At 58.3% G+C, this 25,792-nt stretch overlaps 1 protein-coding gene across 9 annotated transcripts in view; it reads right to left on the bottom strand.

The window, feature by feature from the left end:
* The window catches only part of SPTAN1 (spectrin alpha, non-erythrocytic 1), a 57,613-nt gene that overhangs the window by 17,752 nt on the left and 14,069 nt on the right, over nt 1-25,792 (bottom strand). For 5 of the 9 annotated variants that reach the window (XM_045846187.1, XM_045846189.1, XM_045846192.1 and 2 more), the window contains exons 4-36: nt 24,024-24,164; nt 23,559-23,705; nt 22,147-22,280; nt 21,826-21,970; nt 21,593-21,747; nt 20,737-20,872; nt 20,205-20,306; nt 19,155-19,292; nt 18,429-18,539; nt 17,859-17,936; nt 17,564-17,719; nt 17,143-17,347; nt 16,240-16,421; nt 15,691-15,934; nt 15,371-15,493; nt 14,698-14,915; nt 13,794-13,886; nt 13,292-13,426; nt 11,880-12,028; nt 10,818-10,877; nt 9,535-9,733; nt 8,113-8,217; nt 7,652-7,675; nt 7,100-7,135; nt 5,075-5,122; nt 4,234-4,325; nt 3,810-3,954; nt 3,513-3,694; nt 1,892-1,991; nt 1,530-1,727; nt 1,280-1,426; nt 544-647; nt 274-436 (exon numbers count right to left, since the gene is read on the bottom strand). In XM_045846187.1, the coding sequence (XP_045702143.1) occupies nt 274-436; nt 544-647; nt 1,280-1,426; nt 1,530-1,727; nt 1,892-1,991; nt 3,513-3,694; nt 3,810-3,954; nt 4,234-4,325; nt 5,075-5,122; nt 7,100-7,135; nt 7,652-7,675; nt 8,113-8,217; nt 9,535-9,733; nt 10,818-10,877; nt 11,880-12,028; nt 13,292-13,426; nt 13,794-13,886; nt 14,698-14,915; nt 15,371-15,493; nt 15,691-15,934; nt 16,240-16,421; nt 17,143-17,347; nt 17,564-17,719; nt 17,859-17,936; nt 18,429-18,539; nt 19,155-19,292; nt 20,205-20,306; nt 20,737-20,872; nt 21,593-21,747; nt 21,826-21,970; nt 22,147-22,280; nt 23,559-23,705; nt 24,024-24,164 (4,395 nt within the window). The remainder of the gene's footprint in view (nt 1-273; nt 437-543; nt 648-1,279; nt 1,427-1,529; nt 1,728-1,891; nt 1,992-3,512; nt 3,695-3,809; nt 3,955-4,233; nt 4,326-5,074; nt 5,123-7,099; nt 7,136-7,651; nt 7,676-8,112; nt 8,218-9,534; nt 9,734-10,817; nt 10,878-11,879; nt 12,029-13,291; nt 13,427-13,793; nt 13,887-14,697; nt 14,916-15,370; nt 15,494-15,690; nt 15,935-16,239; nt 16,422-17,142; nt 17,348-17,563; nt 17,720-17,858; nt 17,937-18,428; nt 18,540-19,154; nt 19,293-20,204; nt 20,307-20,736; nt 20,873-21,592; nt 21,748-21,825; nt 21,971-22,146; nt 22,281-23,558; nt 23,706-24,023; nt 24,165-25,792) is intronic. The other 4 variants (XM_045846191.1, XM_045846194.1, XM_045846195.1 and 1 more) reach the window with 2 other exon arrangements.

Raw genomic sequence — 25,792 nt, 5'->3', positions numbered from 1 at the left:
CCGCGTGCAGGGACGGCGCACGGAAGGGCACTCCGCGAGCGGCCTCCTCGCAGCCGCCGCCGCCGCCGGTTTCCATGGGGACCGAGCCGCTCTGAGCGGGCTCTGGCAGCTCACCGGGACCTTCCCACCAGCCCTCCTTGCTAAGGAAATTTCCACTGGCTCCACCAGGAAACTGGGTGGTAGGTGTACCCCCCTTTCAAAGACGTCAACTTCACACAAGCTGCTCAAGGCCACCAGCCACGCGGGGGGCCGAGGCCCGCCCATTCAGCTCACCTGGATGTTGGTGGGGTCCTTATAGGACTCATCACTCGCAGTCTGCAGCTTCTCGCTGATCCACGCCTCGATCTCATCCACGTCCCGGCTGAACTGCTGGAGGGTCTGCGATTCTCCCAGCTTGGACCTCTTCTCGATCATCTGGGCCTTAAGACGTCGCCACCTGAGCAAGGGACACGGAGACCCAAGTGAACGAGGGCCCCTCCAGCAGGCCTGGCCGGGGCCCCCCCACGGGCGCGAGGGCGTCCGGCAGCACCGCAGGACACCCACCTGTCCAGGACCTCATTGCGCCGGCTCGAGATGTCGCCTTTGGCGTAGTGGCCGGCGGCGATGAGCTGGTCGGCGAAGGACTGCAGAGCGGCGATCTTCTCCTCCTGCGGGCGAGAGGAGGCGTGAGGGCAGGCGGGCGAGGCGGCAGCGCCCGCCGCAGACTGCAGGTCTCACGCAGAGCGCGGTTATTTTGGGTGACCGAGAGCGAGCCGGTGGCGGGATCGGACTACACCGACACTTTAGACGCAGGAGTGCAAAAAGCCAAAAGAAAGCTTGATTTCAATCATTACTAGAGTAGAGTTTAACTCAGGGAGACTCCGGGTCACACTGGGGGCGCAGGGGCTGGGGCACCAGCCCACGCTGAGGACGAAACCGGGGCAAAGGGCGCAGGGGGTCAGGGTTTCTGCACGGCAGTAGTGCGTCCCCTTCCTGTTCACAACGGATGTCCCCCTGCGGGGCCCCCACCTTCGAACCCTCAGGACTGACTGTAAAGTCAACAAATCCCCCTGTGACTGTTTTTGCTGGGCCGCACGGGGACTCCCGGGAGCTCTGGTGGGGACCACGCTGCGTCCTGTCCGGGGTCGGGGTCGCGCACTGCACTTTAAGGAAGCCGGCAGGGCTCTCAGATGACTTGGTCAAGCCAGGGACTGTGTTTTCAGAGGAAAGGAAAAAAAGCCACCCAAGAAGATGGCAGTCGGGAAAACCCAGTTCAGACTCCCAGGTGCGCGGGCCTCACCTGCACATTGATGGCTTTGTCAAAGTCCTCGTGCTTTTTGATCAGGGCCTCCACACTGTCTAGTGAGTCCCCTTTGTCTTCCGTGTTCAGGAAGGCCTCCCGGGCCGCCATCCAGTTCTCCGCTTGCTCACAGTCCCGGTGAAACAGCTGGGGAAGGCGAGACAGGTGAGAAGACGGGGCCTCTGGCACCGCCACGCCTGCCCAGCGGCAGCTCCGCGGCCCGCGGGAAGCCCCCGCCCCGCGCACGCACCTGCAGCTCGAGGCACTGGTCCAGCATCATCCGGCGCTGCACCCAGGCCTTCTCCAGGTCGGCACGCTCCTGATCGAGGATATCCAGTTTCTCCTTGATCTCCGGGCTGGCGTAGTGCCCGTGGGCCAACAGCTGCTGCCCAAACTGCTCGAATGCCTGGAAAGTGCCAGCCCTGGCATCGATTTCCGTCCGGTGCTCCTGCCAAGAGGAGGGAAGGGATTAGGTAACCGGCAGGAGATGCCCACTCCAGTGTCAACCACCAACTCACGGCCGAGGGTGACGGGGGGAAGGCAGCGACCACGAAGTCTCCCCGGCCCAGCGGGGCGGCCGAGTCTCTGCTGCCCCGCGGGCAGCCTGCGCACCTGGTGTCGTTCCAGCAAAGCCTCGGCTCCAGTGACGTCCTTGGCCAGCTCGTCTGAGGACACCAGCCCGCGGATCCCATTGATCCAGGACATGAGGTCCCTGGAAACCAGACCCAGAGAGGCACAGTCACCGTGCTGCGTGGGAAGCCGGCTTTCTGCCCAGGGGAAGGAGAGAACGACAGAATTCTCGTCCCAGAAGGCTCCTGGGGGTGAATCTAGTCCATCTAGAGGCGGCGGCCAGATCTCTGGGCAACGTTACTTCAAAGCCTCTCATTCAGACCGATACACGTAAAAAGTCAAGAACGCCTCAGAGGAGCAAAGGAACAGGTGCAGAACGCTAAGGTCTGTCCATCCCCGCAGGGTGGCGGGTGCTGCAGAGACAGCAGCTGTGGGTCCGTGAACCACAGCCGCACCTTCGAACGGAAACGCCCTCCTTCAGGCTTCGGCCTCCAAAGCCCGAGGCCAGCGCACGTGGTCCAGCTCCTCAGGGATGCGCACGTGGGGGGGGTGGGGGGGCGCAAAAATCAACGTGTGAGGACACACGCCGCACACTTCCTTGCACGTAACACGCCCAGAAAACAGGCAAATCCAGGAGCCCCGAAGCAGGCTCAGAGGGGAGCGGAGAACGGGGTGCAGGGTGTTCTTCTGGGGTGGTGACAGGTTTTCAAAACTAGAGGGGCGGCTGTACGACGCCGAGAATCTACTAAATGCCACCAAACGCTCCACTTTCAGATGACTGCCTGCCCCCATCCCAGCGGGGAGATGCCCCCGGCGGACACACGCGCACGTACACACGACAGGGGCGTGTCAGCGCACGGCGGGCGCCACCACGGAGGAAGAGACGCCCGAGCCAGATGGCACCACTTGACAAGCCCCCGTCACCCAGCCAAGGGACACTCTGCAGCCTGAAGACGACCGCGGCCCCGGGTCACGGGACCTTCTACCGCGACAACAGGCCCGGGCTCTGAACAAACGTCGGTGTCAGGCACCGAGGGCAAACGGATCCTGTTCTAGATCAAGGAGGCCAGGCTGCCAAACGCAGACAGCGGCACTCAGCTGGGCCGCATACCGAAAACCAAGCCAGCCTCATAGAGCCACTTGAGACAAGTGGAAAAAACCTAACCATGAACCCCAAATTAAAGTGCTGGATTTCTGAGGGGAGGCGATGGAAAGGCAGCTGTGCGGGGAGTCTCTGTTCTCGGGAGTGCAGGCTGCCGGGGGGGTCGGCAGCCGCTTCCACGTGGTCCCGAGAAAGAGCAGCAGCACGGACTCGGAGACAGAGCGAACGCCCCAGCAGTTACCTGGGGGCTACGTGCGAACGGTGAGGAGTATCAGGGTGATCCCTGCTTAACCCTCCCATTTCCCTGCAGACCTGAGAATTTTAAATGGAAAACGTACACGGGAAAGACCGAAGTGTACCCACAGCGAGTGAAAAATACGTCTAGGGAGGAAACCGCCCTCGGCGGGGGAGGGGCTGCGTGTGCACACGTGTGCACGCACGCGGCTGAGCAGGAGGCTTCTCGCCTTGGCGCACTGTGCCCTCTGAGGGAACACGCCCGCCGGCAGGCCCCCGGCCCCAGAGCGGCCTGCGGGGGGGGGGCGGGGGGGGGGCTGCGGTTACCGGAAGTCGCTCAGGAAGCGCTGCAGGTCGTGGGAGTCGCCCAGCTTGGCCTTGCGCTGGTCCGCGCGCTTCCCCAGGCTGCTCCACGCCTGGTTCAGCTCGGTGCACTTCTCCTGCAGGTCCTCCGCCGCCTCCGGGTGGGACTGGATCAGGCGCTCGGCTGTGTCCCCGAGGGAATTCACCTGGAGGAAGACAGCGGCGAGGGAGCAAGAGGTGAGGGAGCTGTGCCCGGGCACCCTCGGAGGAGGAGGAGGAGGAGGAGGAGGAGGAGGAGGAGGAGGACTGTGCGCCCCCCACCTTGTCGCCCAGCGCCGCCAGGTCCCGCTCGAAGCCCTCGTGCTTGCGCTGCAGCGCCTGGACGCTGGCCAGGTCGTGGCCGTAGTTGTCTGTGTTCAGAGCCTGATTCTTCTCTTCGATCCACTCTTTGGTCTCGTCAGCATCTCTGCAGGCGAGAAACAGTCGAGTTAATAGATGCTGAGAACAGCTGCCTTCGTGACGGAACAAACAGGGACATTTCTCACTGGCATCTGTGCATGAGTCAGGAGTCACCACCCACAGCTCCCAGCCACAGACACACACTCACGCACTCGGCATCCACCCGTGTCACACGTGGTCCCAGGTGCCGCAGCACACGCATCGACAAGCACCAGCGGTCACTCCGACGTGTTAGCAGGTTTGGGCCATGCTCAGCGCCCTCTCTTCCAGCCTGCACCGCCCTCACCTGTGGAACCGCTGCACCTCGTGGGCGCTGCCCAAGAGCTGGCTCCGCTCCTCGGCCAGCTGCTGGAGGGACCGCCACCGCTCATTCAGCTCCTGAGGGGGGACAGCACAGCATCAGGTCTGCGGCAGCCCCTCCTCCGTCAGGCCCCCCCCAGGCTCTGGGGCAAGGGCCAGCGGACTGGCGGATTCACTTGAAAGGAGGGGCCGGGACGCAGACACCGTTCTCCTTCCAGCCTTCCCAGGCGCACACACTCACACACAACCACAGCACAAGTGCGGGCGGTCAGACCTCGCTGGAGCTGGAGTCACGTCCGACGGTGTGCACACTCCACACCTGACCTGGAAGTCACCTTGGAAGCAGCAGGAGACGCTGCTGACTCACCCTCACTCTCGGCTCCTAGCCTGGTACCCACCACAAAGCAAGTGCTTCACCAGCGACTGCCTAGCAGATGGACCCCGGAGCCCACTGCTCCACCACCAGGCCCGAGAAGCACCATGGACCTTGCACGCCAGAGAGCAGCCGCCACAGCTCCAGAAACGGAGGCCCAACCTCGTCTGGGAGGAGGCAAGAGGGGCAGCCACTGCCTTCCTCGCAGCTGCCAGCCCTGCCGGGACCTCTGGGGAGGGGCAGGCTAACTCTGGCAAGACCTGGCGAGTGTGTGGCCAGAGATGTCAGTCTTGATGCACAGAGAGAGTATTTGCCCAGGACACCCTGAGAACCAGGAGGGTGACAAGTGCTACAGCTCACGCACTACACTACTGAGGACAAGAGCTCCGTGCGGGCAGGAGAGCAAGCTGGTGACAGAGGCCGGGGAGGCGGGGCCGCCGGCCGCGCTTCTTACCTTGATGGAGTTGAAGGTGGCCACGGTGTGAACCATCAGGCGAGCGGACTAAGGCAGAGGAGGAAAGCAGAGAAGCGAGGCTAATCAAGTGTCCGTCAATTAAGGGACGAAGACTTTGAGTGCCATTCATTCGTTCCCAATTGTTACCCAAAATTATCTTAAAGGGACATTGTTACAATTCCAAACAGATACATTAATAGAAGTATCACCCCTGGGAAGTGACAAAAAACCCAAGTGCACAATTACACCCAAGTCAACGATTAATTTTCTTAGATGAACGGTGAGAGAAAAAAAGGTGAAAACCACAGTGAACGAGTTGGAAGAAAGACAGCTTAAAGGCTACTGAGTGTCTTGCTCTAACCCTACTGCAGAGCAGTTCGGAAACCACGTTCAAGTGAGCAACTGCTGGCAGCCGAAACCATCCCACAGGTGAGCAGACCGACAACTTAATTTCTACCTGTGATTACTGGGCTGCTGCCCCTTTTAACGGAGTCGCCTTGACCGAAGGGCGACAGCCTTACTGGATAGAAAGGAAAGTAAACCAGTGAACTACCCTTCTTCCTGTCAGCGAAGCTACTGGTGTCTCGGGGTCTCAGCACCGCCCTAGTTTTATCTCAAAGAAAACCCCGGGGCACATCGTGACGCCCGTCGTCTTAGAGGGCATAAGGCTCGGGGGGGGGGGGCGCCAGTGCACGCTCGGAGGGAGGGACGTCAGGCTATCACACGCCCCTGGGCCATGCCCAGGGGACGTTTCCAACCAGTGTGGACGCACAGGATGCAGAAGGCAGACACCCGCTGTCTCCGGCCCTTCCCAGAAGCCGGAGGCACTGCTGTCTGGGAAGCCACCTGAGATATGTTTCTGAAAGAATACTCGTCACCAGAAAAACTGCCAGGAGGTCGGACAGGTGAGACATAGTTTGCCATATAAGAATTAAGACTGAAAAAAGGGAAGAAAGTGGAATTAAAAGAAAAATGCGACCTCCCCCCGCTAGGCACCGACTGAGCGAGTGGAACAGGCAGAGTCGCAGGGGTGGAAGGCCGGAGGCACAGCCCCTGGCCGGGGCCCTCCAACGAGGCGCCTGGCGGTCCCCACCGGGAGGGCTCGTGGGGGGAGGTGTTTGGATTGCAGGCTTCCACGCCCCCGTCACATCTCAGCGAGACGCACTTTTTGTGACGCAGAAACCTGCTGTATCGAACCTGCCTGCCTGGGACTCAGTGCCGTGTTCCCGAAGAGCTGGGTCAGGAGGAAAGGTGCTAAGCATCTAGTTCTTAGTTAACTAGTCCTATCATCATTGCTACAAAACACAGTGTCGCAGGTTCGATTCCCAGTCAGGGCACATGCCTGGGTTGCAGGCCATGACCCCTAGCAACCGCACATTGATGTTTCTCTTTCTTCCTCCTTTCCCTCTCTAAAAATAAATAAATAAAATCTTAAAAAAAAAAACAAAAACCTTCCTACCCCAGAGCTTCTCCCCTACACTGCTGGTCAGGCGCCACCCTGGGTCTGTGTGGGCTCACGCCCATTGTCACTAGCAAACGCCTCTCGTTCCCCCCACCACAGCTCCCTTCAGTGTTCCCTTCCAGGCAGCCTCGCTCGGGGCACAGGAGACACGGTCGGCAGACGAGGCACGGAAGCCTCCTCCCCTGTCCCCTTCCCTTCCCGCCACGTCCTCCTGGATGGTGATCCCACTGCTGGGACCACGCCTGACCACGCACCGCCGCCTCTGCCAGGTCTGTGCTGGCAGTGACGTAGGCAACAAATGCCATCTGACTGAACTCGTCCCGAGCATCTGCACGGAAACACTTCCCACCTGTCTATTAAGTATCTCTTTTCAAGAGAGAACAGATTCAAAAGGAGTGATGCCAGGATCAGGAGGAAACCAGGCCAAAGGGTCCAGGGATGACCACAGGCTTAAGACAGGCCTGAATACTCAGCAACGGGCACCCCTTCTAGAACGGGACGTGATACCGTTGTTCTCACACACACACACACACACACACACACACACACACTGGAGACCCTACCTTCCAGGGGGAGGCCGTCTTCGAATCGGTGTCGTCCTGTCCAGAGAAGGAGCAAGAGCTTAGGTGGCCACCCAAGTGGCACGAAGCCCGCCCGCCCTTTCCTGTGACCCCAGCGGCGTTCTCCCCGGGACTCAGAGCCCACCAGCGGCTGGCGGTGAACTACGAGGCAGTTCGAGGAACGGGAGGCAAACAAACATATAGAAGGAAACTTCTAGTTTTTTATGCAGGAGAAAAAATGAGATCTAATCTGAAAACAATTAACTTTCAGTTCATGGAGTTTTTTGGGAAAGGGTTAACAACCCTAAAATTGACTTCAAAGACGGGCTGAGAAAACTAAGGAGATGAACACTTTGTCTTTTGGAGAACGGTGGATGAAAACCAGTGAGCGCTACTTCTTTGCCAGGTTTATACATGCAAAAGACAAATCTGAGGTTCAGAAACAGAAATCCTTGAGCGGGTTTAGACTTTACGTTCTTCCCGAGCGGAAGGGGTAGAACTTTACGTTCTACCCCTCCTCGTGGTCGAGTTCTGCATGAAGCAACCGGGACTCACCCTGGGCACCGCGCCGTACACCTCCTACGAGGAAAAGGGGAAGACAGTGTCGATTTAGAGGAAACACCCCCCTGGGGAACCCCCACTGCTGTCAGGCCCGCAGAGAGTTACGGAGACAGAAGAACGTACGGGCTCCTAGGCTGACCTGGCGTTTACACCTAAGCCCTTTGCTTAAGACACACAGGAGCTCACTATTCGTTCCGGGCGACACAGACACTGACTCCCCCAACGCTGGGCGGCTGAAAGGGGAAGGCGGGCTGTTTCCCGCGCAGAGTGAAGGGAAGGGCTACAGGCCGTGGACACTGAACCAGACGGATCAGGTCACGCAGGGGACCCGACCTGCACCCGGGCCGCAGCTCGGCCGGGGACACGGCCTGCAGCTCTGGAAACGCAGGGAGGAGGAACCGAGGCACTTCCTCGCGGCAACGGAGCCTCGCTCGGGGCCGGCCCCGCACACCCACCTGCTGCTGCACGGCCTGCACCTCCTCGGCCATCAGGCCTTCGGACTCGAGGTCTTCGGCCACCTTGTTAATGTCCTTCAGCCTCGACTCGTTGGCCTTCAGGTCCTGTAACACAGAAGCCGTGGCAGCCCCGAGCCGTGAGAGCGATTCGAAGGCGGGCAGCAGAGGCCCCCGGCCGCGGTGCACAGCGACGAATGTCCAGCCAACGGGCACCCTGCGAACCAGCCGCTCTCAACAGGGACACCGGCCAGGGAGCCCGTCGCCAGCACGGAGGTGAGAAAATACCGGAAGCAGTCTGTCTCAGAGTTACTAACAAACCGCGGTTCACGGCCCACTACTCTGCCTGGATGGAGGTTTGTTTGTTTGTTTAAAGATTTTATTTATTTATTTTTGGAGAGGGAAGGGAGGGAGAAAGAGAGAGAGAAACATCAATGTGCGGTTGCTGGGGGCCGTGGCCTGCAACCCAGGCCTGAGCCCTGACTGGGAATCGAACCTGTGACACTTTGGTTTGCAGCCCGCACTCAATCCACTGAGCTATGCCAGCCAGGGGATGGAAATTTTTAAAGATGTTCTTTGGGGGAGAGGACACGACGTTTTAAAAACGTGCCCTGGCTGGTGTGGCTCAGTGGATTGAAGCACTGCCCCGTGAGCCAGAGGGTCGCTGGCTCACTTCAGGTCAGGGCACAGGCCTGGGCTGCAGAGCCAGTCCCCAGTGGAGGCATATGAGAAGCAACCAACTGATTGGTATTTCTCACACCAATGTTCCTCAAATCGATGTTTCTCTCCCTCTCTTTCTCTCTACCTTTCCCTCTAAAGATAAGTAAGTAAACTCTTAAATAAATAAATAAAAACGTGATGACCTTTCAATGCCAGTCTCCATGGGAGAAAAAGTCCCCATGTTTTTTGGTGGGTTACAAGAACACTGCTAAATCGGGTGGGGGGGTGCATGGACAAAACATGGCGCGTGGCTACAATGGAGCACTGCCAGAACCCGGACCCATGCTGCAAGGACGGGCCCCGGAAGTGCACGCTCCGGAGAGCAGTCAGCCGCAGAATGTCACGCAACACATGACCCCATTTACAGGAATTGTCCAGAACATGCAAACCCGAGACAAGCAGCATGTCTGAGGGTCGCCAGGAACAGGGCAGTGATGGGGAGTAACTGCTTAAATAGTGTGCGGTTTCCTTTCGAAGTGATACAGACATTTGGAACTAGCTGGCGGAGATGACAGCTGTACAAACTGTGTGTTGTACCAAATACTCCTAAACCGTGTGCTCCAAAGCCTGAGTCACAGGCATTTAAAAACTGCCCCACAGACGGTGGAAGATGCCACGTCACCTTCCTTCTGATGATCTACAGTCAGAAATCCAGAGCACTGAGTCTTTCAACAGCTGCCGGCCCAGCGGCACGCCTCGCCGTACCTTCTGGAAGTCGTCGAACTTCTTCTGCAGCACCTCCACCTGCTCCAGGTCCGCGCCGACCTCCTCGCTGGTCAGGGCCGCCTCCTTCTCGTTGATCCACTGCTGCAGCTCGTTCGCCTCGCGGAACAGCATGAACTTCTTACAGCTCTTCTCCAGCATGCCCTTCCGCTTCTCGCCCAGCTCCAGCAGTGAGTGGTACCTGGTGCGGCACAAGAGGGGACAAGGCAGGCGGTTGGCTTCCTCCAGAGGCCACGTTCCCAACGCCGGAGAAACCACCAGGCGTCTCCGAGACGCAGATCCGAGGCTACGAGTTTGGAATGAGGATGCCGCGGTGACGGAGTACCGGAATGCAGGTGACGATGAAGAGGCTAAGGGTCCCGCCACAGCCTCCGGGACAGGCACAGGTGTTGTGGCCACTGCTGGGTGGCCAGAACAGCCAGGCACGCCCATCCCCAGGCCAACGGTGCACTGACGACATCACAACCACAGATGAGGGACACCCAGCGTTCCGCACAGTGACACGGGGCTCATGCAGCTACGGCTGAGGATGGGGTGAGTTTTCCGGGCGGATGTGCACGGTTTCTTTCCTGTCCTACAAGGGGCTGTCTGAGCAGCCCCCAGGCGGCGGGGCTTTACATGGTCTCATACAGAACATTAGTGCCTCTGGAGCAGTGGAAAATTTCTAGAATGATAGACGATGTTCATTTCCCAGAAAGTCTGGGCAACTCCAGAAGGAAACTCAGGTGGAGTGCACAGTACCAGTGTCATTTCATTAGCTGGAAAATGTCTTAAGATGAACCCAAGAATGTTCCAGCTCCTGGGAACCAATATACAAAATGCTGAACTCCTAGGTCTTTGAGGACGTGAAATGACGAAAATGAGACTCACCCCCCAATCTAAGCTTCCCAAAGTGCACTTAAAAAAGCAGCGAGTTACCGAGAACCAGAGAGCACCTGAACGAGAGGCACTGAATGCCCTTCCTACCCGGGACACTACAGAGCCGGCCTTCAGGCGTGCTGCTGGTCCGCCACCGCAGTCGCCGGGAGGGGACACCAACAACACTCTGAACACACAGCGGCACACGGAAGCCACCAAGGAGCTAAGCGGCCATCCACTGACAGCTTCACCGACACCCTGACCCGTGCGAGCGGAAGCTGGGGCACAGAGACGGTCCCGCCCGCCACCTGGTCTTTCTGGACGGACAAGTGCCCTCACGAGAAGCGGCAGGGGGTGGGCAGGCACAGCTGTGGACACAGGCGTTCAGCGAGGCTTCGCCTACTCACAGTTCTTCCACCTGTTTCATACGCAGGGATACACTGCCGGCCTCCTTAGTTATGCGTGTCCTGCACAGGGGGGCACAGCAAAAGCATGCACAGATTAGTGGGGCTCACCCACGGGGGTGAGGGGCGGCCACTCCGACCGTCGCCACGGCGGCGGATGCACCGAGTGGGGAGAATCAGGGAGTCATTCACAAGCTCTTAGAAGCGGGCCAGGCTGTGAGTAAAATCATGTCAGGAAGCAGCAGGAAAATGCAGTCAGAGGGGTCAGTGCGCCTTCACTGTCCTGGGGAGTCTGCCGTGCCCAGGGCAGTCACGTCCCCGTGCCGACACCCCGGTGACTCCACAGGGCAGGGCCGGGGAGAAAGTGACGGCCCTGAGCACCAATGCTGCTGAGAGCCACGCACGCAGCTGCGGTCATTTTGGTCCAGGCTGAACCTCTCTCTCCTCTTAAAAGTACCAAGAATCTGCAAGTTTACAAGTAACTGATCACCAGGGGCCATCAGGGTTGGAAAAGGTCTACCGTTCTGAACTCCAGTGCGAGTGTGGTTTCTGGGCCTCTCCCACGCGTGGGAAGCTGCTGATCTCATCAGTGGGGTCAGGCCTGCCATGGGGGAGGGACGCAGGTCCCCCGGGGGCCTGGCTCAGGGGAAGGGGACAGAGCCAGTGTGAACCAGCTCTGTTCTCAGAACACGAGCCGCGGCAGAGAGAGCAGCTCCCTCACAGCCCCTGAGTGGGGGCCGAGCTGCAGAACCTCTGAAAAAGCAGTTTCAGAGATCAGCTCCGGAACCGGACGGTAACGCTCAGAAAAAACGCTGCTTAGGAAAAGAAACCACGTGGGGAGGCATCAGAACGAAGGAAAACGAAGGCCCCAGTCCGGGATCCACGGTTCGAACAGCGCTGTGGGCGAGAGGGACGCGGGGAGGGGGCGGAGCAGTCCCTGTGCGCGACAGACACGCACACGCATCCCAGAATCCGCAGGACGCTGCCCACACCGCGGCCCCCGGGGGGGACCCACTCGGCCCTGAGTGCCACCAGGACCTTCGTGACCGACGGCATGGCCCTTACTGGTTGTCAATCTGCTCCTGCCGCAACGCGATGCTGCCCTGCTCCTCCAGGAGGTTCTCGCGGGAGGCCGACTGCGCGGGGTCCAGCTTCTTCACGTAGGCGGCCGGCACGAAGCCCTGGCGGTCATTCACCTCCACCTTCCACCAGTCCTGCGGGGGCAGGGGCGGGCAGGCGGTGAGACGGGGGGGGGGCACACGTGTGCCCGCGAGCTCACACGCACGTGCGCAGGAGAGCTCGAACCCCACTGAGAGGATCTTGTGACGGTGTCCCAATCACTTGGCACAAGGACTGAAATTTCGGTCCCTTCGTGACCTAAGCCTGGAGAAGGCCACGGGCGAAGCTGCCGTGACAGACACCCACGGGAAGGGCATCCTTCTCTCTGCTGGGACCCTGGACCTGTGCTGTCCCCTACTGCAGCCACTAGCCACGTGGGGCTGGGTAAATTTCAACAAATTATGAGGAAATGAAAAACCCCAGCTGCACTTGCCACACCTAAGGGCTTAGTGATCCCACGTGACTAGCGGCTGCCAGAGGGCCCACACACAGAGAATCCCCTCTGCCTTAGAAAGTTCTACTGGAAAATGCTGCCGCTGAGGGAAGCAGGGAAAGACCAGAGGGCAGGTTTCAACGGGCATCGACAGAATCCCAGGTCTTCCTGGCTGGTGTGGCTCAGTGGATTGAGCGTGGGCTGCGAACCAAAGTGTTGCTGGTTCGATTCCCAGTCAGGGCACATGCCTGGGTTGCAGGGGCCAGGTCCCCAGCATGGGGCATGTGAGAGACAACCACACACTGATGTTTCTCTTTCTCCCTCCCTGTCCTCTCTAAAAGTAAATAAAACCTTAAAAAAAAAAAGGAATCCCAGGTCTTTTCCAACTCTCACGACTAGGGTCCGCTGGCAGTGTAGGAATAAGGGGGTTCTTAGCAACAGCCAAGTGTGTCTGTGCGCCTAACCAAGGTGGGAGGTGTACCCCTCAGGGTCAGTCAGGCAGCAGGTGGAGTGCCGTGCACCTCACTTCCGAGTCCCTTCAGACAGGACGCCAGGGACGGCAGGCCGAGGAACCAGGCAGCAAGAACCCTGAGAAGACAGAGCCTACAGGGCGGTGCGGACACTGGCTTGTGAGAGAGAATTCCCCCTGGCATGTGCAACTGTGACGGAAACACCGTCAGTGAGCGTGCGGGCCACTACGCCACGTGCAGGCGGTCGAGACGACGGGCCGATGGGCCTCTCTGGGCACACACCGCACAGCAGGACAACCCTACGCCAAGCAGGAGACCGGCTGGGAAACCCGGGCATCTCTTCAATTCTAAGCCGGCCTCACTGCGCACAGACACAGGGACCCCCACCCCCGACCCCAGCCCGCGCAGAGCCGGGGTGCGGACGGAAGAAACGCCGACCGCCGGCCGGGCCTTGCCTTGTTGGTGCTGTTGAGCAAGGTGAGGATGTCCCCTTTCTTCATGGTGACCTCCCGCGGGCTCTTCTCCTGATAGTCATAGAGGGCCAAGACCAGCTCCTTCCCGGTCTCGTCGTCCGTGGGCGCCACTTGTTGCTGGCGGCCCAAAACAAAGGCAGACACGGTCACGTGAAGGACGTTCACGGCACGTCACGGGAGCACGTGACAGAGCCCAAACCCCACAGCTGTACCGAGTTCACCAAACGCACCCTTACGGACCTTCTTTCCAAAGCTGCTAGTAAAACCCGGTTCAGGAGCGTTAGCTCTCTGGTGTCTTTTAAAATCTTGCTTCAAACTGCCTCTAAACGTTTGTGTCCTAAGATTTAACAGCGACGTCCCAAGAACACTGTCCACAACCGTCACACCTGCTGGCGGGCTCTGGGTCCTGCCACACTCCCCGCCCTCCCCGTCCCCCCGCCACCCCCGAGCTCCAAGCACCCTCTGAAGGCAGAGCCGCACTCACCCGGCACGACTGTGCCTGCTCTCGCAGGGCCTGGATGCTGCTGCCGTAGGCGCTGAGATCCGACATCAAAGCTTCGTGCTTCTTTAGAAGAGCCTGCAACCCCAACCACACCGTGACCCTGAGTGAGGGGCAGGGGCTGCAGCCTCCGCCCCAGGGGCAGCGCCACCCTCCCCTGGAATCCTGTTCAGCTACACAACGGATGGCGTGATCGCCTCCTACTCTACACTTTCTCTCCTTTTTAAGTAAACATTTAACTTGGAGGAAACATTAATTGTGACATAGTGTTTCCCACTTTGCCTTTACATACTTAACTAGGCAGTACTTGAAATGCATAAGGAGAAAAAGGACCGTGTCACGTGATCAGTGAGCCCACCAGTCTCTTAGGAAATCCAGTAAGTCAGAGCTGGTTATGGACACGCCCTCCTGGGAGGTCTGCCCCTCCCACCCCGCCACCACTCCGGGCATCTCTTCCTTCACTACCATCCCCAAGGCTTTCCAGCTCTCCCATCTTCGGGGAGAATCAAATACAGGTCATGTCAACATTCAACTCATTCTGGTTTCTGTGATGACTGGCATAAAAAATAGGTAGTAGGCACAGACCCTACACCCAAATGTTTCCGAGTAAAATGTAAGCGTGCCAGACAAAAACCACCACCACCAGAACACGGTGCTAGCCTGTGCACACACACGGTAGAAAGGACAGATGCAATAAGAACAGCAAAATGCGAATGGTGAGGGAGGGGACAGGCAGCGCGCTCTCTCCTTTCTGTATGACCGAATTTCCACCGTACAAAGCAATGCAGAGGCTGGGAAGCACCCTAAAACACTACCAACCACGACGCTGCCCCTTCCACGCTTGGTACTCTTCCCACTGGCCTCCCAGCCCGAGCCCCAGCCCGGTCACCTCAGCTGAGTCCTCGTCCTTCCCGTAGTCGGTGCTGCCCACGATGGGCTCCTTCTCCCGCATCCAGGACTCGGCCTCGTTGGCGTCGGCAAAGTACTGCTGCGCCTGCAGCGAGTCCTCCAGGTCCTGCCGCCGCTGGGAGGCTTTGGACTTGAGCGACTCCCACTTCTGGTTCAGCTCATTGAGCTTGGCCTTCACGTCCTCCGCGGCGAAGTGGCCTGGGGGGCAGGCAGGGGCGGGAGGGAGGACGGGGAAAAGCACGTTGACACGCTGCAGGACAAAAGGGCCTTCCGTATTTTCACTTTCGTCCCTGCGTGCTGGTGAGCCAGGCCGCTTGTTTCCTAGTTTTATGGGCAGCTCGGGTCCCGACCCTCCAACAGGTTCGCTCATGTCTGCCCCACAAACCACCAGCTCCGTCATTGTAAGGAAATGAAGGTAACAGCACTCCCACAGCTCTCAGTCCCTGGGCCCCACACCGTCAGCTGTCCCTGTCTCACAGACAAGAAACCAGAGCTCGGAGAGGTCAGGTCTCCCCAGAGTCACAGGTCACACAGCTGGAGGACAACGGCGAAGGTCCCCAACCCCGCAGTCCAGTCCGACCCACGCCCTCACCACCAAAGACGGGAGACAGAGGACGGAAGCAAAGCCGCCCTCCTGCATGACCGCGGCTCACCTTCCTCCACCATGGCGTTCCCCTTCTGTGTGACTGCTTTGATGCGGGGTTCGTGTCCGGCGATTTCCGCCTGGAGGGCTTGGTGTTTCTTGAGCAGGTTCTGGACTCCGATCAAATCTTTGCCTGGAGGCGGAGAAACCACCCGCAGTCACCCAAGCCATCGGGAGAAAAGGCAGCGCTGCCCGTCACCCACGGCTTCCATCACAACTCCAGGTGACTTTAAATCTGACCCCGCTCACTCTGAGGTGGGCCCCCCGAGGCCCCAAGGATGGATGGAGCCCTCTCCCCACGTCACCCCGATCCCACGGAGGGGGACCGACCTCTGTTGGTGGACGCGGCGATGGGCTCCTTCTCGCGGATCCACGTCTCCTCGTCCTCGACGTCGCGGAAGAGCTGCTGCAGGCGCAGGGAGTCGGCCAGCTTCTGCTTCCGGGCGATCATGGGCTCCTTGAGCGCCTCGTAGCGGGCCACGAGGGCTTCCTGCTTCTTCTTGATGTTCTCCGCGTCGAAGTGGCCGGCGTCCTGGAACTGGCGGGCCTGAATGGTGATGCCGTCGATCCGATCCTGGGAACGGGAACAAGGGCGAACGGTCTTGAAAGCTGGGACAAGAGCTCAGCACCTTTCCCGCTGGGCCGACTCTGGCCCCTCAGGTGCGGGTGGAGCTACACGAACAAAAATGAACACGGTTCCTCCCCCCCCGCCCCCCCGCACCGCCATCTGCTGTCCTCACGCCGGGCACCAGAAAGCCGAGGGGACAGCTGAGCTGCACCAGGAGCACACACAGCCCATGGGGCTACGTCAGAAACCGACACGTCATGCCCCTCCCCAAACCAGCCCGGTCCTGAATCACCGGCCCGGCAGTGCCCCACCTGGTGCGCGGCCACGTCGGCCTCCAGCAGGGCGTGCTTCTTCTGCAGGTTCTGGACGTTCGTGAGGTCTTTGCCGTAGTCGTCGGAGGCCAGGTGGCCCTCCACCTCGTACAGCCACAGCTCGATGTCCTCCACGTTGCGGTTGAACTGCTGCTGCTGGTTCGCCTCGCGCAGCTTTATGCCTAGGTGGGGGGGCACGCAGATTTCCCGTGTTAGCGCCGCTTCCGTCAACACGCCAATGGGCAGAGGCGGCTCACGGCTGCGAGTATGCGTAGCAGCTCATTCCTGTGTTATTTATTTGTGCTGCTATCTTATTATCATCCCCATTCTTTCGTATCTTCTAGATAACGATGGCTGGACACTCAGCCTCCGGCTGCCCGCCCCCTGAACTGCTCACAGACGGGGCACCCCAGCACAGGGCCGCGCGTCAGGATCGCAGTCCCGCTCAGGTCCACCCCAAGGGCGAGGAGGGCAAACCGCAGCCTCAGCTCTCCCTTCTCGGTGCCGACGTGGAACTGCTCAGGAAGCATTCTGACCCCCGTGAGGTCAGGGCTCTTGGGCAGTATTAGGACTGGGAATTAATAAACGCCCTTGGGTGCCAGCTGAACTCGGATTTTTCGTGATGAGGCCCAATCCGCGGGGGGCCAGCGGGCCGAACCCCCCCTCCTCACTCGGGCTCCCCACCAACCAGCACGCTCCACCACGTGTACCCCATCTGCTGAGCATTGGGGCCCGAGGCAGCAACCCCTGCACGGACGGGAGCCCCCGTGCCCCGGGCCCTGCGCACCCCTTCCTGGGTGGGGTGCGTCCCTGAGACACTTGGCCAGGAGGGAACAGTCACCTCCCCAAGCATTCCTACCCATATCCATGCCTATCGCGATCCTGTGAACCGCTCTCTCTCACCTTTCAGCTCAGTGGCCTCTAGCAGTTTCTTCCACAAACTGATGACCTCATTCATTCGAGCCGCCACTTCCTCCTTGGCATAGTGGTTGACATCAATCAGCTTCTGCCCTGCTTTCTCCAGGGCGTCAATGCGGCTCTGGTTTGCTGAGAGCTCGGCCTCAAAAGCCTGATGCTTCTGGACCTTTCCTTGTAGATTGGATGGGTCCTGCCAACAGAAGAAAGGAGGAGGCTCTACCTTGAACCTGAGCAGGTCACCTCGCGTTAGCCTCACGCTGATCTTTACAAGGGAGTGTATCAAATGGTCAGCGGACATTAAATAGCACGGGTTTCAGAATTCCCCCTTTTTTTAGCTGCATTTATCTGTGGAACTGTGTTCGGCGTACTAACCAAGTACCACACAACTATGCCAACAGTACATTACTTTATAAGCTTCATCTGTGGCCGTTTTCATCTTCTCGTTGACCCAACTCTTGAGCTCATCGGAATCACGGAAGAACTGTTGCAAGTGGAAGGAATCGGCCAGCTGGGCCCGGCGATACATGGCCCTCTCGTGCAGGGCATTGCGGCGGCTCAAGAGCTGGAAAACAGGGACCTCCGTGACTCTCCATTGCCACTGCCCCAGAGCTTTGCAGCTCGAGGGGCTACCCCGCAGCATCTGGCCTAGAGGGGACATCGGTGCAGGGGAGAGAGCAGCACATAAAGGGCCCGGGACTCACTGCATCTCGGCGAGTAGCCACGTCGTCCATGGCGTAGTGGTTGTTCTGAATGAGCTTGGTTGCAAATTCATCTAGTGCCTGGGGAGGAAGGAGGAAGAAGAGCCCTTCAGAGGCCAGAGGACTGTTCCAGAACTCGGCCTCCAGAGACAAGTAACTGCTGAACAGGTCACAGAACACGCTAACCCTTCCCACAGGTTGAGGTTTTCCCAGACAACCCTGAAGTCTGAGTTGTTGCTGATGGCATTAACACTCACTGGCTCCACGCAGCCTGGCCAGTGCCAGACGCTGGCTAAAAGCCTTCCGGTCTACTTCTAAAATTTGCTGCTAATGGGAAAGACGCCTTCTCCCCCTTATATATTAATTCTTACCTATTTTCAACAAAAGGTAAATCTCAACTTGGGGGCTCACATCAGTAAAACACTCTCGTTCTACAAATGGGTGTTACCCCCACCCTGAGACAGCCAGCACCCACAGGACTGCCTTCAGCACCGGACCACTCATCAAGTTTCGTTCAGGGGCCATTCGGAAAAAGGGGACCCTTGAGCGGACTGCCGATGATAGGGGTCTTACTGTGATCTTTTCCTCCTGGGCACTCAGGGACTTCTCAAAGTCCTCATGCTTCTTGAGAAGCGCCTCCACGCTATCCAAGGAATCCCCCAGGTCCTCGTTCAGCAGGAACGCCTGGCAACAGCAAACACAGTGTTCAGGAGACCGCCCTCTTCCTTTCATCCCTCAAGGCAGGAGAGCAAAGGGCAGTTTTGCCAAAACACAAAAAGAAGGAATGCGAGTCTCTGGCTATCGGACTCTGAGCTCGTCTGGGAGGCCCAGCCCCTCTAGACTGACCCCACAGCAGCACGAAATTCTCGTCCCACATTCTATGGATACTTTTCCCAAATAGCTTTTGATACGTCTACTAGATTTAGATTCCACATAATCCTAAGATCTAAGGGAGAAAATCTCCCGCTTAATAAGAAGTTTCACACTGTCACACTCATCTGAAAACCGGGGCCTTTCCTAAGGTCCTGAGGTCCTGAGACAAGGGAAGCTGCTCAGCGCCCCCCCCCTCCACCCCCCCTACTGTGTTCAGAACTCCTACAGTAATGACTTCCCACACGAAATAAGCTAACCATGTGAGCAGGGAAGGGAATGGGCAAGAAATGCAATCATCCACAGAAAACATTCACCACCAGCCCTGGCCTCAGCAACCTATAATGACAGTGAGCTATTAACAAACAATAAAAAGAAGCAGACAAAAGAGATGCAGAGGCTGGCCAGGCGCCTCTGCTCACAAGTCACCTCCTGCTTGCTCATCCAGTTGTCCACCTGCTCCGTGTCCCGGTAGAAGAGCTGCAGGTCCATGCACTGCTCGTACTGCTGCCTGCGCAGCTCCCACAGCTCCAGCAGGGCGGCGCGCTCCTCCGAGAGGACAGCCAGCTGCGGGGGAGAGCACGCGAGGGAGGACCGGTCAGTCCCGACGCCGCCACGCACACAAAAGGCTGCCCGGGAACTTCCAGTCCTCACGCTCACCTCCAGGCCTGCACCGCACCCACTCGTGGGTGCCGGCCAACTCACAGGAATTCACAGGAATCCTGAGCAGCTTGTACGCTTATACTGAATATAAGAGGGGTGGCCCTGTTCTAATTAATCCACAGTTAACTTATTGCCACATTATCACAACTGATTTCTAGTAAGAACGCGAAGGAAACTCCCAGGCGGAAGACAAAGGGCATCTACCGAAAAGTGAGGCGGGGGAGCGTGTGAGATCTCACTCCCTGGCGCATGTTATCATGACTCAAACTCTTAAAAACATTCAGAAATTAAAAAGGAACCAAAATGAAAGCGAGGCAGTCCAGACGGGGCAGGGACTCTCGGCTGAGCAAGTCAGCTGAGCGGGGACTCCGTGGAAGACGTTAGGTAGTTCAGCAATGCCCTGGGCAGAGTTTTCCGGCTCCGGAGTTCATGACACAACCAACCGAGCGTGTCTCTGAAGTATCTCAGTCTACGTGTACCACTTTTTAAAGTAACATTACCTCGCATTCTTCCGGCAGTGTTATGCTCCAAGACACTTTGATATTAAATATACCCACGAATGTGATCAAAGCCTGTTTCTCCTTGGCTCCAACTACTAATGCAGGACGCGACCTCCTGCGCATTCTCCTACATCCCCAGTAAACTAGACTTTCTCTGCTCCACCACCAGGCTGTACACGCATCTTTTCACATGGAGAAGCTGCTCCTGCATTTCCAGGTGAATCCCTGTCCGAGTTTTCTCACGCCACGTCTGGGTATTTCAGGACGGGTAACAGCTTTCAGAGACGTTTAGCGAAAGAACCTGGCCCTCTCTTACCTTCTCCCTGACTTCATCAGAGGCGTAATGACCAGCAGTGAGCAGGGCCTGTCCGGATTCATCTGCCGATTTAAAGCTGTCTTCATGGGCATCAATTTCACCCTGCAGGGGGGAAAAGGCCCAATTTACGCCCAGATCTTGCAAAAGAAAAATAAGTTGCAGAGTTTCAAATGATCATCACAAACCAGAGGATCACATCTAGGATGAGGAAGAGATGAGAGCGAAGGCTGGGCTCCCTGACACCGGCCTGGGCCATCAAACGTGAGCACGCACACCGCTTACTGAGGGTCCTTTTCCTACTGGCTTTTCACGCCACCCCCGCCTGGTGTCCACACCCACGGGGTCTGAGCTCCCTGTCTTCCGTCCCACTGGTCCACCTGTCCTCCTTGTGCCAGACGGATTTGTCTACTATGACCTGGGCATCCGGCAGGGGAGCTGCCCGGGGTCAAAGTGTCGCCCACCCCCACGGTGAGCGCCGCACCGGTGCATCGCAAGCCCACGCTTTCACTCCTGGGGAGCCTTGAGACGTTACCTTGTGCTCCTGATGCCTGTCCAGGAGGGCCTCGGCCCCGGCCACGTCGTTGGCAAGTTCGTCTGCGTTGATGAGGGCTTTCATCTCCGTCACCCAGCTGGTGAGGTCCCGGAAGTCGGCAAGGAAGCGCTGGAGCCTGGGGAAAACCACAGCCACGTCCCGAGCGTTTCCAGCGGAGCCCCAGGACGGAAATCACGGCTGTGAACTCTCTGTTCTCAAAAGCCTAGCACACCACACAGATCCCAGTCCCAGGAAATGTGGCTTCTCCCAACCCGAGGAAAGCAAGTGGGGGGAAAGGGGCATGAGGGGACTAACAGGTAATGCAAAAAATCAAACAATGAAAATTCAGTTAAAAAACAAAGGAAAGCAAGAGAAGGCTAAAGTCAGTCCTTCACACGGAGACTCTGTCCACCACCATAATCCTCAGTCTTGTCCCTTATTTTCAATGTCTTTGTTACTCCCAAGTTCAAGCCCTGGTTGGTAAGTCAGAAGCATTCCTTCCCTTTCCTACCCTTGATTTACTCGATTTTAACAGGGTATTTCACATGGTGCCCACCCACACTGCTACAGACCGCTAGTCACAACACAGTGACAGAGAATGAAAGATATTTACGAAGTTAGAAATGTCACGTGTACACACTCACACACACGATAAAACCGCCAGTCTCCAAACACACACCATGGAGGGAGGAGGAAAAAGGGACCTGCGTTTTCTTAGCAGAGGGAACACGGCAGGGCCTCCAGAAGCTCTGTCAGCCTACAGACCTGACCCCGAACCCTGCCCTCCTCTCTTTCTGCACAAAGCCCCGCGATGCACCGCGATGCGCGTTGCTGCGCGCTGGGAGGTCACCCCCACCTGTACGAGTCGTTCAGCCGCGCGTGTCTCTCGGCCGCCAGGGTGCGGATCTGCTCCCAGTTGGCGATCAGCTCCTCTCGCTTCACTTGAATCTGCGTGGCGCTCAGCGGGTGGGCCTGCTGCAGGCGGTCGGCCTCCGCGCACAGGGCCTTGACCTAGAAACACACCCCGTCAGGGCTGCTCTCACGACCCCTGGCGACACGGTTATAGAATCGGCTGCTTTCCAAACCCACCTTGTCCTCCAAGGCGGCCAGATCTCTCTCCAAACCCTCGTGCTTGCGAAGCAGAGCCTGAACACTGGCCAGGTCTCGGCCGAAATCGTCAGAGGCCATTAACTGCTCCTTTTCCTTAATCCAGCTGATAGTCTCATCCACGTCCCTGCAGAGTAAGGGCACCAGGTGACCCACAGGTAGGACTGTCTAGAGCCAGGAACACCACGGGCCAAGACAACCCAGTCGGCGCCAACCCCCCCTCCCCCCGGCCCTGTGCGCACGTGCTGTATACATGACCCTCCCGCGGAAGCCCGGTGCCCAGGGCGCCCTCCGGCGTGGCACCTGTTAAAGCGCTGAACCTCAGCCGCCCCGAAGAGCTTCCCCTGCCGCTGCAGAGCCAGCCCCTTCAGCCGCTGCCAGGCTGCGTTCACTTCGTCCTGCTTGGTCTTGATCAGCTCCTCCTCGGGGTGCTGCTCCTGCACGGGGAAGAGAATGAGGGGGAGCCTGGGACCGCTGCCTCTGCGCCCCCACCACGCCCTGCGGCCGGCTCCCCGAGCCATCTGCCTCAGCCAGCCTGCCGCGTTCTGGGCGACGCTGGCTTTCTGCGTGGGATGAAGGGAAGCACGTTCACAAAGAGCTGCCGTCTCCTCGCCCGCACACAGAGGGGAGAACCAGCCTCCCCCTCGGAGGAGAGCGCGGAGGGCAGGAAGCGGTCGGAGGCGCCTCGGCACCGGAGCCTGCACGGGGACGGACACTGCGGGACGGACACTGCGGCCCCAACTCCCGGGGCCTCGTCAACTCGCTGTCCCCGCCCACCTGCGCCGTGTGCGGCGTTCCAGCCCACAGAATGGTTCTCGTGGTTTGTTCCTGACTTCACACTGGAGACATTTCCCTAAAAGTACCCTTCCCCACCAGCCAAATGTGTCTGCTGTTTTGTTTTTAATAAATATGACGTGTCAGGTGTGACAATGAAGCACTGCAGGTCCGTCTGTGAGACCACGGGCTTGTCCTGACGGTGCCTCTGAGCACCAGCATGGGCTGGGCCAGGGTTCGGGACAGCACGTCTGTCCCTGGAAGGATGAGTATTATCAGGGTCGCTGGCCCTTCTCTCCCTTCACCGCTGCCTAGAAAGGACACAAGGACCGGGCTGGACACGGCTCCATCCGTCTACAATCTGTACCCCAAAATCCGATTTCCCATAGGCGGGAGTTGCCGGTTCCCACCGCTGGGGCACTCTGACCCCGCAGTGCAAGGTGAGGATAAGGAGGAAACAGCTCATAGGACCGCCGGCCCGGGCAGCAGGGAAGGGCGTGGCACTGCCTGCCACGGGGGTCGCAGCTCCCAGAGGATAGCCCGTCCGTTAAAGGTCCCCAGGCCCCCACGGGAGCCCAGGGAACAGCAATGGGACCTCGGTGGACACCTGCCAATCTGAGAAGCATGCCCCACCACACCCGTCTGAGAAACCCCAACACCCAGCTTCAGCAGCCCCGTAAAAGCTTTCCGAGCCCTGTTTGAACGTGGGTGGAGGGCACAGATCAAACAAACTCTGCCTGCCCGGCCCTCAGCCACACGTCAAAAAGCACTTTCTATATTAGAATTACTCGGTACTGCCACCTCACTCCGACCTACATGAAACCTAGATGTGCTTTTACCAGAGCTTCCTCCCCCAGAAACTAGGGACCCGATCATCAGAATGTGCTGAAAACACTAGACAGTTAAAATAAGGATGTCGTGAGCGGCACTTTGCTGTTTACCTGAATGAGTTTGGCAGCAAACTGGTTCACTTCATTAACTCTTTCTTCGTGGGCAGCCATGTCTGTCTGAAACTCTTCGAATTTCTTCTGCAAAACCTCCACGTGCTCCAGGTCCTGGCCCAGCTCCTCGGACGTCACAATCGCTTCCTGTTCAGGGACCAGGACAGAGCCAGAGTCACCAACCGGTTCTCGGTAACGACGGCCCCAGAACTTACGAACGAGGTGTGCGGGGCCCTGTAAGCTGCAGGACAGTTTTCCGCGTGCTTTGTGATTCGGGGCCCTCTCCTAGTTAGGACGTGGCGCTGACAGCATTCCGGGCTCAGAGGCCCCAGGTCTCAGTTAGGGACGAGCGCACGGGGACCGCCGCCCCGCCGCCCCCGCTCCCACTAAGCCCGGCCTTCATCCGAGGCAGCTCCAGGGAGCCTCCGCCCTCTCCTTCCGCAAACCTTCCCTCTCGAAACACACCTTGTCATTGATCCAGTCCATCACGTCCTCACACTCGCGCAGGTACTGCACCAGCTTCTGGGCCTGCAGCAGTTTGACGCCCTTTTCCCGCATCTTCTCCAGCAGCAGGTCCCACTGGCGGTGCAGCTCCAGCAAGCGAGTCTGCAGGGGAAGGCCAACCCTAGGCATCACGACCGTGTCCACGGGACCTGGCTCGTCCAGAGAGCTCCAGCAGGTCAGAAACCTCACGGAGCTCCGAACAAGCCTTTCAAAGAGATGACCCGCGGAGTGGAAAGGAAATCATTAAGTTCAGCTGAGAACAGAGAAAAGCGTACACTTGAAAGCGGTTTGGTGGGTCTTCAAATACTGACCTTTCATGGGTATATTTATTTTAGTTTACCTCAAGGGAATTATTAACTATTATTATCAATTACTGAGTTTAGCTCTGGCTGGTGTAGCTCTGGGGACTGAACGCAGGCTGTGAACCAAAGGGTCACTGGTTCGATTCCCAGTCAGGGCACATGCCTGGGTTGCGGGCCAGGTCCCCAGTGGGGGGCACTCAAGAAGCAACCACACATTGGTATTTCTCTCCCTCTTTTTCTCTTTCCTTCCCTCTAAAAAATAAATAAAATCTTTAAAAAATTATTGCATTTATATTATTTGTGTTTAATGTTATTAGTTATTGCTAATCATTAGATTACGGAAGTGGATTCCTAGGTCAGAAGACCACCGGAGGAAGAAAAATGAGGAGTACCACAGAACCGCGGCAGAAGCCGCTGAAGGGTGCGTTCTGCCTGCGTGAAGAAGGTCAAGGGGGAACACAACAAGAGGCCCGACGGACACCACAAACGCAAACACACAGTTGTGCGGCCCAGGTGACCAGGACCGCCGTAGTGTAGGAGCAGAGAGGACGGGGTCCTGAAATGCCATCAGCTGTTACAAGGGCTCTTAGCAGAAAAAGTACTGGAGCCTCAGTGAAGAGATACAAGGTGTGGTACAGCTCAGGGTCGGTTCATTTCAAAGTTCACCCAAGCGGCAGCCACAGGCGCAAACGCAGCCCCTTCCCAGCATCTTGGGGTTCTCGTCGCACGGTCCTGGTGAGGACTTGTCAAGAACGGGGCGGAACCGATCATCAGTCCGAGCCCAGGTGATGCGTTCTCATAGTTGAACCCAATCTCCGTGCGTTGATGGCGCCCACCCAAGATACTGGGAGCTTCTGCGTGACACTGGCAGGCACAGTGAGCGCCACAGAACGTCTGAGCACGAAGGAGAGGAGGCCGGGATCCACCCATCGTCGAGGTGCCACTCCCGGCAAGCCGAGGGCTCGGAAGCCGTGCGTGGCACAGTCAACATGGGTGGATTCTCTCAGAAACGAGGCACGTTTCCTCTGCACGGAGAAAGCAGTGGGGGGAAAGCACTGTTCACACAATTCACTTCCAGCACCGCAATCACTCCCACTGCGGATGGTTCGAGCCGAACCCACCGCCGGGGAGGAAGTGGGAGGCATTCCAGGGCCAGGGGAAAGGCAACCCACAGCAACGCAATACTCCACCTACTCGGATGTGGGACCCGATGTGGGTGGCGGTGACTATGGGGCGCCACGCCGTCCGGTAGGGTGTGAAGGTCTAAACCAGTGACAGACAGGTTACCCAGGACACGCTCAGCCTCCGCGCCCCACCCGCCTCCCCCGCGGCCCGCCAAGCCAAGTTGCTGGGTTCCGGGACCAGGCAGACTAGCGAGCCAGGGTCAGCATGGGGACTGCGAGCTTGAAGGAAAAGACTCAAGAGGTA

The sequence above is a fragment of the Phyllostomus hastatus genome, unplaced genomic scaffold (genome assembly GCF_019186645.2).
Source record: "Phyllostomus hastatus isolate PE091 unplaced genomic scaffold, TTU_PhHast_1.1 phas_contig_495, whole genome shotgun sequence".
Taxonomy (NCBI): Eukaryota; Metazoa; Chordata; class Mammalia; order Chiroptera; family Phyllostomidae; genus Phyllostomus; species Phyllostomus hastatus.
The sequence above is the reverse complement of the archived record's forward strand: the minus strand, read 5'-3'. Positions and strand labels throughout refer to the sequence as shown.